Genomic DNA, 12,145 nt, shown 5'->3' on the forward strand with positions numbered 1-12,145 from the left:
GTGTCTGTTACTTGAACTCTGTGAGTTGCAATCTGAGGTGCAGTAATTGCCAATTTATGAGGCTGGTAACTCTAATGAACTTATCCTCTGCAGCAGAGGTAACTCTGGGTCTTCCTTTCCTGTGGCGGTCCTCATGAGAGCCAGTTTCATCATAGCGCTTTATGTTTTTTGCGACTGCACTTGAAGAAACATTCAAAGTTCTTGAAATGTTCTGGATTGACTGGCCTTCATGTCTTAAAGTAATGACGGACTGTCGTTTCTCTTTGCTTATTTTGAGCTGTTCTTGCCATAATATGGACTTGGTCTTTTACCAAATAGGGCTATCTTCTGTGACGACCCTCCCACTCTGTCTGCCGTATTCTCTCTTTTTGTTCTTGTTTCTTTATTAGGATGCCGGTGGGCGGAGCTGGGAGGGTCGTCAGCTACATGGGAAACACCTGGGTCCGGGTGTGTCCCAGGATAAAGGCACCTCTTACACATTGATTGAGGAGACTCTCTCCACGCAGACACTGTTGATTTTGGTTGTGTAGTTTTGTGGCTTTTTGGTTATTTGCTTTGGCACCTTTCAACACCCTGCATTATTACATTCAGGTATGCAAAACACTCACTTACACTACTGATTACTGATTACACACACCATTGTTAACCTCTCTAGGGTCGGCGGGACGAAATCGTCCCACCTACGTAACAGCCAGTGGAATCCTGTGGCGCGTTATTCAAATACCTTAGAAATGCTATTACTTCAATTTCTCAAACATATGACTATTTTACACCATTTTAAAGACAAGACTCGTTAATCTAACCACTCTGTCCGATTTCAAAAAGGCTTTACAACGAAAGCAAAACATTAGATTATGTCAGCAGAGTACCCAGCCAGAAATAATCAGACACCCATTTTTCAAGCTAGCATATAATGTCACATAAACCCAAACCACAGCTAAATGCAGCACTAACCTTTGATGATCTTCATCAGATGACAACCCTAGGACATTATGTTATACAATACATGCATGTTTTGTTCAATCAAGTTCATATTTATATCAAAAACCAGCTTTTTACATTAGCATGTGACATTCAGAACTAGCATACCCCCCGCAAACTTCCGGTGAATTTACTAAATTACTCACAATAAACGTTCACAAAAAACAACAATTATTTTAAGAATTATAGATACAGAACTCCTCTATGCACTCGCTATGTCCGATTTTAAAATAGCTTTTCGGTGAAAGCACATTTTGCAATATTCTCAGTAGATAGCCCGGCATCACAGGGCTAGCTATTTAGACACCCACCAAGTTTAGCACTCACCAAAATCAGATTTACTATAAGAACATTTTTATTACCTTTGCTGTCTTCGTCAGAATGCACTCCCAGGACTTCTACTTCAATAACAAATGTTGGTTTGGTTCAAAATAATCCATAGTTATGTTCAAATATCCTCTGTTTTGTTCGTGCGTTCAAGACACTATCCGAATGGTAAAGAAGGGTGACGCGCACGACGCATTTCGTGACAAAAAAAATCTAAATATTCCATTACCGTACTTCGAAGCATGTCAACCGCTGTTTAAAATCTATTTTTATGCCATTTTTCTCGTAAAAAAGCGATAATATTCCGACAGGGAATCTGTGTTTAGGTTCAAAGACGAAAGAAAATTAAAACATGGGGTCGACTCGTGCACGCGCCTCAGCCCATTGTCCTCTGATAGAGCACTTACCAAAGGCGCTAATGTGTTTCAGCCTGGGGCTGGAATTACATCATTCAGCTTTTTCCCGGGTTCTGAGAGCCTATGGGAGCCGTAGGAAGTGTCACGTTACAGCAAATATCCTAAATGTTCAATAAACAGAGCCAAGAAGCCCAAGGAATGGTCAGAGAGGGTACTTCCTGTTTGGAATCTTCTCAGGTTTTTGCCTGCCATATGAGTTCTGTTATACTCACAGACACCATTCAAACAGTTTTAGAAACTTTAGGGTGTTTTCTATCCAAAGCCAATAATTATATGCATATTCTAGTTTCTGGGCAGTAGTAATAACCAGATTAAATCGGGTACGTTTTTTTATCCGGCCGTGTAAATACTGCCCCCTAGCCCTAACAGGTTAATTACTTAGTTACTTTATTTAATAAATATATATTTTGATACTCCTTGTCTCCACGTTGTCTCCCTTTTGTTGCGAACTCTGAGCCGGTTCGTAACACTTCTGTATACCACCCCTACCTTGTCACAACACAACTGATTGGCTCAAACGCGTTAAGAAATTCCACAAATGAACTTTTAGCAAGGCACACCTGCTAGTTGAGAGAATGCCAAGAGTGTGCAAGGCTGTCATCAAGGCAAAGGTTGGCTACTTTGAAGAATCTCAAATATAAAATATATTTTGATTTGTTTAACACGTTTTTGGTTACTACATGATTCCATACATGTTATTTCATAGTTTTAATGTCTTCACTATTATTCTACAATGTAGAAAAAAGCAAAAATAAAGAAAAACCCTTGAATGAGTAGGTGTGTCCAAACTTTTGACTGGTACTGTGTATGCCAAACCCCAGTAAAATTAGCTGTTTTCATTGGTATCAGCTAATCCTAATACATCCTAATAAATTAAATCAAGTCCCAACGAACCATCAAACAGGCAAAGCATCAACACGGGACTATGATTGAATCCTACTACACTGGCTCCTGAATCCTACTACATTGGCTGACACTCGTTGGATGTGGTAGGGCTTGCAAACTATTACTGATTACAAAGGGAAACCTAGCCGCGAGCTGTCCAGTGACGCGAGTCTACCAGATGAGCTAAATGCCTTCTATGCTCACTTTGAGGCAAGCAACACTGAACCATGCATGAGAGCACCAGCTGTTCCGGATGACTGAGTAAGACCTTTTAAACAGGTCAACATTCACAAGGCCGCAGGACGAGATGAATTACCAGGACGCGTACTCAGAGCATGCGACTGTACTGACATTTTCAACCTCTCACTGACGGAGTCTGTAATACCTACATGTTTCAAGCAGACCACAATAGTCCCTGTGCCCAAGAACGCCAAGGTAACCTGCCCAAATGACTACCGCCCCGTTGCACTCATGTCTGTAGCCATGAAGTGCTTTTGGAAGGCTGGTCATGGCTCACAACACCACCATCCCAGAAACCCTAGACCCAATACAATTCATATACCGCCCCAACAGATCCACAGGTGATGCAATCTCCATTGCACTCCACACTGCCCATTCCCACCTGGACAAAAGGAACACCTACGTGAGAATGCTACAACTCAGCGTTCAACACCATAGTGCCCTCAAAGCTCATCACTAAGCTAAGGACCCTGGGACTGAACACCTCCCTCTGCAACTAGATCGTGGACTTCCTGACGGGCCACCCCCCAGGTGGTAAAGGTAGGCAACAACACATCTGACACACTGATACTCAACATCGGGGCCCCTCGGGTGTGTGCTTAGTCCCCTCCTGTACTCTCTGTTTACCCACGACTGCATGGCCACACACGACTCCAACACCGCCATCGTTTGCTGACGCCATAACGGTGGTAGGCTTGATCACCGCCAACGATGAGACAGCCTACAGGGAGGAGGTCAGACACCTGGTAGTGTGGTGCCAGGACAAAGAACCTCTACCTCAACGTGAGCAAGACAAAGGAGCTGATTGTGGACTACTATAGTGGAGCGGGTCGAGAGCTTCAAGGACCTTGGTGTCCACATCACTAATAAACGATCATGGTCCAAACACACCAAGACAGTTGTGAACAGGGCACGACAACCCCTATTCCCCCTCGAGACTGAAAGATTTGGCATGGGTCCTCAGATCCTCAAATGTTCTACAGCTGCACCATCGAGAGCATCCTGACTGGTTGCATCACCGCTTGGTATGGCAACTGCTCGGCATCAGACCGCAAGGCGCTGCAGAGGGTAGTACATCACTGGGACCAAGCTTCCTGCCATCCAGGACCTCTATACCAGGCGGTGTCAGAGGAAGGCCCTAAAAACGGTCAAAGACTCCAGCAACCCTAGTCTTAGAATGTTTCCTCTGCTACCGCACGGCAAGCGGTACTGGAGCGCCAAGTCTAGGTCCAAAAGGCTCCTTAACCTGTTGGGGCTAGGGGGCAGTATTTGCACGGCCAGATAAAAAAACTTACCCGATTTAAACTGGTTACTACTCTTGCCCAGAAACGAGAATATGCATATAATTAGTAGATTTGGATAGAAAACACTCTAACGTTTCTAAAACTGTTTGAATGGTGTCTGTGAGTATAACAGAACTCATGGCAGGCCAAAACCTGAGAAGATTCCATACAGGAAGTGCCCTGTCTGACAATTTGTTCTCCTTCTGTGGCATCTCTATCAAAAATACAGCATCTCTGCTGTAACGTGACATTTTCTAAGGCTTCCATTGGCTCTCAGAAGGCGCCAGAAAGTGGAATGACATCTCTGCGGTCTCTGGGCGAAAAACAGCAGGAGTTTTTGTGAGTGGTCAGGCAGGGAACAATGACACTGGAGTGCGCAACCACGAGAGGAGTCCATGTTTTTCTTTCAGTCTTTGAACGAATACAACGTTGCCCGGTTGAAATATTATCGCTATTTTATGAGAAAAATCGGATACTGACCTGAACGCCCGAACAAAACGGAGGTATTTGGATATATCTATGGATTATTTCGAACCAAATCAACATTTGTTGTTGAAGTAGAAGTCCTGGGATTGCATTCTGACGAAGAACAACAAAGGTAATCCAATTTTTCTTATAGTAAATCTGAGTTTGGTGAGAGCCAAACTTGGTGGGTGTCAAATTAGCTAGAAGTGATGGCCGGCTATCTACTCAGAATATTGCAAAATGTGCTTTCGCCGAAAAGCTATTTTAAAATCTGACACCGCGATTGCATAAAGGAGTTCTGTATCTATAATTCTTAAAATAATTGTTATGTTTTTTGTGAACGTTAATCGTGAGTAATTAAGTAAATTCACCGGAAGTTTGCGGTGGGTATGCTAGTTCTGAACATCACATGCTAATGTAAAAAGTTGGTTTTTGATATAAATATAAACTTGATTGAACAAAACATGCATGTATTGTATAACATAATGTCCTAGGAGTGTCATCTGATGAAGATCAAAGGTTAGTGCTGCATTTAGCTGTGGTTTTGGTTTTTCTGACATATATGCTTGCTTTGAAAATGGCTGTGTGATTATTTTTGGCAGGGTACTCTCCTGACATAATCTAATGTTTTGCTTTCGCTGTAAAGCCTTTTTGAAATCGGACAGTGTGGTTAGATTAACGAGAGTCTTGTCTTTAAAATGGTGCAAAATAGTCATATGTTTGAGAAATTGAAGTTATAGCATTTATGAGGTATTTGTATTTCGCGCCACGCGATTCCACTGGCTGATGACTAGGTGGGACGCTTGGTTAACCTCCTTCTTCACATGTTTCTTAAATGTCAAGTTGGAGTCCAAACGACACCAAGATACCTGAAGTTAGACACAACTTTCAGATTCTCCAAATTAACTTCTTTGGGATAGGGGGCGGTATTTTGTCGTCCGGATGAAAAGCATGCCCAAAGTAATCCGCCTATTACTCAGGCCCAGAAGCTAGGATATTAATATAATTGGTAGATTTGGATAGAAAACTCTCTAAAATGTCTGTGAGTACAACAGAACTGAAATGGCAGGCGAAACTCCGAGGACAAACCATCAAAAAAAAATAAGAATTCAGCATACCACTGATTTTGATGCCTGGCACTTTTATAATAGGGCAAAATCGTCCCGATTGCAGTTCCTAGGGCTTCCACTAGATGTCAACAGTCTTTAGAAAGAGTTTCAGGCTGGTTTCTGGAAAAATGAGGGAGAAGTTGTAGTTTTTCTAAGTGGCTCCCATTTTGTCTGTAGTGTTTCCAAGCGCATGGCCGAGAGAGCGCGTTCTTTTTGTTTATCTCCGGTAAAGACAATAACGATTCTCCGTCTTAAATTGTATTGTTTATTTGCGTATTAGGGTACCTAAGGATTGATTATAAACGTTGATTGACTTGTTTGGATAAGTTTATTGGTAACGTTTGGGATTCATTTTGTATGCATTTCGAAGGAGGGAAACCGAGTGGATTATTGACTGAAGCGCGCCAGCTAAACTGAGTTTTTATGGATATAAAGGACTTAATTGAACAAAAGGACTATTTGTAATGTAACTGGGACCTTTTGGAGTGCCAACAGAAGAAGATCTTCAAAGGTAAGGCATATATTATGTCACTATTTCTGACTTTCGTGACACAACTCCCTGGTTGAAAATGATTTGTTATGCATTTGTGTGCTGGGCGCTCTCCTCAGATAATCGCATGGTTTGCTTTCGCTGTAAAGCCTTTTTGAAATCTGACACCTTGGCTGGATTAACAACAAGTTAAGATTTATTTTAATGTATTGCACTTGAAAGTTTTATATTTATAGTAATTTAATTTGAATTTGGCGCTCTGCCATTTCACCGGATGTTGGCCAGGTGGGACGCTACTGTCCCAAGTATCCATAATTAACAGGAACAGCTCGTTGGGAAGTAGTCCGGGTAGCCATTTGATTAACTGTTTAGCAGTCTAATGGCTTGGAGGTAGAAGCTTTTAACACGGTTAAGTTTGGATTATCCAACTTTAGGTTTCTAAGAGCTTTCCTTCCTCGGGGGCCGCCAAACTATGTATGCTATGATCTTCTCACATCTGAGATATTGCCTCACATGCTGGTCCCAAGCAGGAGCTACTATTCTGAAACCAATTGCATCACTCTACAAAAAAACCTTTTTGATAACTAAATGTCGTGTCTTTGGGTACCATTAAACTGAAGACATGTTTATCAATTAACTCCCTGTAATTATTATCACGCGATTAAACTGATTAATCGTTTAATTGTAATTAACTAGGAGATCTGGGCACCAAGGAGAATATTCAGATTACAAAGTTATAATTTTCCTAACATAACTTTCCTATACTATAATATAGGCCGATTATCTTCTGGTTTAAATGGTGTATTTTACCTCGAGTCCAGTCTCATTCCAAACGTCGTAAATTGTTGTATCTGCACGAACCCAGTCTTTACTAAAATCATCCATACATCAATTGTCTTAAAATCATTTATTTACTACACTAAGTAATTAACAGAAAACATACAAACAGTAATTATCGTCACAAAGGATTGGTATAGTAATGTGCGCTAATGGCTAACAGGCATGGCTGGTCTGTTAGACAATGGGTCATAAACGGTCAGCTGAGAATGCACATCTACAGAGTTCATTAATATTAACAATTGACAATTGAAGGCTCACTCATTCGGGAACAATTGCAATCAATATATATTTACGCTCAGTGTGTCGTTCTGATTCTTGTTGGAGAGTTCGGTTCTGTTGGGGAGTTTTGTCCGCGTTCTCTCTCTCTCTTGGTTAGAATGGATCTTTCAGAGCGACATTCATTAATGTCGTCATAGAATGGATGTTTCGTTGGTCTTCGCGTTCGATGATATAATTTACTTAGCTGCAGACTAATAATTAATATCAAAGACTTGTTCTTATTCTGTCGGTATCAATAGTCTAAAAGTTAACCACGTGGTATGGTTCACTTTCAGTAGAGGAATTGGATGGTAAAACCTATTGGCCATGGAGTGGAGGCCTGGTCTAAAGAAATGTAAATCAGGGTGTGTTTTATAGTGCCCATAGAACAGGCTTGTCAAATGACGCCTGGTCCTGTCTGTGTCCCTGGGGGCGGGCCGATGACTGAGTTAAACTTGGTACAGAAATACAATTCTATCACATTACATCAGTACATAGCATCTCAATGTATTACAAAAGCTTTATCCTTATTAATACATTCTATACAACCATTATGATGCAAGTCTCAAGCTGAGGCTATTATATAAACAGTTTTATGGTAATATGGCTATATTGTCTCTTCTGAGTATCACAAAATTGTACCAAGCGGATCAGTTCGTAGCTGGATTCTTCACCAATCTTCCATACCTTCTCCAGAACACAAATGTCGCTTGGCTCCCCAATTCTGTGAGTTGGAAGAATTTCCTGTGTCTCTCTATGGGCCATGTGGCCAGAGACTCTCCTGGAATTTTAGAGTTTTTACAACCCTTTCACACAGGGCCTGGGTTGGGGGGAAGGTAGGTTGGGTGGTGGTGCAAAAGGGAGGGGGTCAACTGTCCTCCCTGTACCAAAAGAGGCCAACGTCATGACAAAACCAAACAGTTACCACCATTGTCATATCATTTCCAAACATGATTTATTTAGTCTGGATAGCTTTAAGCAGTATGCAGATGCAAGCCTTGTCTTTAAGATGCTGCATGGTCATGCCCAGCCACCCCTATGTCGGCATATCATGCTCAAGGAAAGAACCTCCAGGATAACTAAGGGTAGTATCTAGAGGGGGTTGCATTGTCCCTTTTCGACACAGTAAAATCGGCCAATTGGCCTTCTCTGTTAGAGCTACAATATACTGGAATGCAATGCCCATGGACTTGAGAGGCTGCACTGATTTATTGCATTTTTCAATTTGAATTGAAAACATGGCTAAAATCTATCCAAACATGTACACATGAGTTATCTGTGGTTCCTCATACAGTTGAAGTTGGAAGTTTACATACACCTTAGTCAAATACATTTAAACTCAGTTTTTCACAATTCCTGACATTTAATCCTAGTAGAAATTCCCTGTCTTAGGTCAGTTAGGATCACCACTTTATTTTAAGAAAGTGAAATGTCAATAATAGTAGAGAGAATGATTTATTTCAGTTTTTATTTCTTTCATCACATTCCCAGTGGGTCAGAAGTTTACATACACTCAATTAGTATTTGGTAGCATTGCCTTTAAATTGTTTAACTTGGGTCAAACGTTTCGGGAAGCCTTCCAGAAGCTTAACACAATAAATTGGGTGAATTTTGGCCCATTCCTCCTGACAGAGCTGGTGTAACGGAGTCAGGTTTGTAGGCCTCCTTGCTCGCACACACTTTTTCAGTTCTGCCCACAAATGTTCTATAGGATTTTAGTCAGGGCTTTGTGATGGCCCCTCCAATACCTTGACTTTGTTGTCCTTAAGCCATTTTGCCACAACTTTGCAAGTATGCTTGGGGTCATTGTCCATTAGGAAGACCCATTTGCAACCAAGCTTTAACTTCCTGACTGATGTTGCTTCAATATATCCACATCATTTTCCTGCCTCATGGTGCCATCTATTTTGTGAAGTGCACCAGTCCCTCCTGCAGCAAAGCACCCCCACAACATGATGCTGCCACCCCCGTGCTTCACGGTTGGGTTGGTGTTCTTCGGCTTGCAAGCCTCCCCCTTTTTCCTCCTAACATAACGATAGTCATTATGGCCAAACAGTTCTATTTTTGTATCATCAGACGAGGACATTTCTCCAAAAAGTACGATCTTTGTCCCCATGTGCATTTGCAAATTGTTGTCTGGCTCTTTTATGGCGATTTTATAGCAGTGGCTTCTTTCTTGCTGAGAGACCTTTCAGGTTATGTCGATATAGGACTTGTTTTAATGTGGATATAGATTCTTTTGTACCTGTTTCCTCCAGCATCTTCACAAGGTCCTTTGCTGTTGTTCTGGGATTGATTTGCACTTTTCGCACCAAAGTACGTTCATCTCTAGGAGACAGAACGCATCTCCTTCCTGAGCGGTATGACGGCTGCGTGGTCCCATGGTGTTTATACTTGCATACTATTGTTTGTACAGATGAACGTGGTACCTTCAGGCGTTTGGAAATTGCTCCCAAGGATGAATCAGACTTGTGGAGGTCTCCTATTTTTTTTTCTGAGGTCTTGGCTGATTTCTTTAGATTTTTCCATGATGTCAAGCAAAGAGGCACTGAGTTTTAAGGTAGGCCTTGAAATACATTCACAACTTCAATTGACTCAAAGGATGTCAATTAGCATATCAGAAGCTTCTAAAGCCATGACATCATTTTCTGGAATTCTCCAAGCTGTTTAAAGGCACAGTCAACTTAGTGTATGTACACTTCTGACCTACTGGAATTGTGATACAGTGAATTATAAGTGAAATAATCGGTCTGTAAACAATTGTTGGAAAAATGACTTGTGTCATGCACAAAGTAGATGTCCTAACCGACTTGCCAAAACTATAGTTTGTTAACAAGAAATTTGTGGAGTGGTTGAAAACGAGTTTTAATGACTCCAACCTAAGTGTATGTAAACTTCCGACTTCAACTGTATGTAAGATGACAGTTGATGATAGTGTTGTTGTTGTCGTTAGAATGATGTATTATTGCATATAATGTATTTGTATGTGTATTGTGACTGTGTAATTGTCCTTAGCTGTCCTGGGACTACGGCTGCAAATTAGCTTTTGGCTAACTCCGTCATATTTACACGGATGTTGCGCTATTGTAATATTGCTGTTGATTAATGTGCATTGTCCCCTATAAATAAATAAATACACTTGTGTTGACCTGCTTTTTTAAGCTGCTGCTACTCGCTGTTTATTATTTATGCATAGTCACCACTACTTACATGTACATATTACCTCGACTAACCTGTAACCCCGCACATTGACTCGGTACCGGTACCCCGTGTAAATAGCCTCGTTATTGTTATTTTATTGTGTTACATTTTTCTTACTTTAGTTGAATTATTTTCTTAACTATTTTTATACTTAAAAAAACAGCATTGTTGATTATGGGCTTGTAAGTAAGCATTTCACTGTAAGGTCTACACCTGTTGTATTCGGCGCATGTGACAAATAAAATGTGATTTGATTCCTGTTTCAGCATGAAAATGCCCCTGTGCACAAAGCGAGGTCCATACAGAAATGGTTTGTCGAGATCGGTGTGGAAGAACTTGACTGGCCTGCACAGAGCCCTGACCTCAACCCCATCAAACACCTTTGGGATGAATTTGAAGGCCAACAGCGATCCAGGCCTAATCACCCAACATCAGTGCTTGACTTCACTAATGCTCTTGTGGCTGAATGGATGCAAGTCCCTGCAGCACTTTCCTCCTTCAGGCTGTCACAGTTTTTCCACATGGCATCTTGTAGTCTGGTTCTAGATATGCCATTAGGACATTGAAGCTGATATCCTCTACCATTGACAATGGCTGCATATCAATCATTTCTGTAATCAGCGCTGTGATTTTCACTCCGTCCCTTATCGCACTGCTGCCAGCAGCAGGTTGGGTCTCACCGGGCTTTCCTTTCAGCATTGCACCTGTATATACCACTATATCTCAATTCCACCTCGCAAAGTTTGCATTTCAACATCTTCTCATTTAATTTCTCAAAGTATTGCCATGTAGGACTTCGACACTGTCGCTACCCTGTCTCACCATTTGATGTGCAGAGTGGCAAACCATTTGAAAGATGCATAGCCATCTCCTTACAGCATTGTTGCGTTTTAGGTATTTGTTGAATTTTTATTTTTGCCTTTATGATCATGATTGTAACCTGTTAATGGTAGATTTGTGATTACTGCACTGTGATTTTAATTGGTCAGGTTTTTTTTCTAAACGTTAACAATCCCAAATTCGTTTAAACGTCACAGCGCTAGTGTGGGTGGAGGATTGGTGAGAGAAAAGAAGGAGCCAGAAGAGAGGGAGATAAATAATACTTATTGTTTAAGTAGTGTGTGTGTGTGTGTGTGTGTGTGTGTGTGTGTGTAACCTGTGTAGCAATGTTTGTGTCCAGGTTTATGACGGACGCGGCACGTCGGGAGCAGGAGACCCTGAAGAAGAAGGCCACACCCAAACTTTCCCTGTCAATCACAGGTGGCGTGTCTCGGAACAGCGTGGCCACACCTCCACGGCACAGCAACGGCAACCTGACTCCCCCCGTGACTCCTCCCATCACACCCTCCTCCTCCTTCCGTAGCAGCACGCCCACAGGTAAGCGAAAGTGGAGACATCGGATGTGTTGCCTTTTGCCTCTTGTGGTCCGATGCGTGGCTCACTGGGTAGAATGTGGCGATTGCAACTGCAGGATTGTGGTTTTGCTTACCGCTGGGTTCCACGCTACTGTAAGTCACTTTGGATAAAAGCATCTGCTAAATGGCATTGCCTCTAGTGTTCTAGACTGAAGGTCAATGGAACCAAGGTTACTCACGTAACCAGGGTTCAATGAACTAGGGACTATGCTAGTCACTCAATGGGTATCCTTTC

The 12,145-nt window shown here is 41.8% G+C and overlaps 1 protein-coding gene across 1 annotated transcript in view; it reads left to right on the plus strand.

The window, feature by feature from the left end:
* The window catches only part of LOC106570525 (juxtaposed with another zinc finger protein 1), a 45,498-nt gene that overhangs the window by 23,958 nt on the left and 9,395 nt on the right, over window positions 1-12,145 (plus strand). The window contains exon 3 of the mRNA XM_014142941.3: window positions 11,676-11,872. Within this exon, the coding sequence (XP_013998416.1) occupies window positions 11,676-11,872 (197 nt within the window). The remainder of the gene's footprint in view (window positions 1-11,675; window positions 11,873-12,145) is intronic.

Source organism: Salmo salar, chromosome 14 (genome assembly GCF_965601325.2).
Source record: "Salmo salar chromosome 14, fSalSal1, whole genome shotgun sequence".
In the NCBI taxonomy this organism is placed as follows: domain Eukaryota; kingdom Metazoa; phylum Chordata; class Actinopteri; order Salmoniformes; family Salmonidae; genus Salmo; species Salmo salar.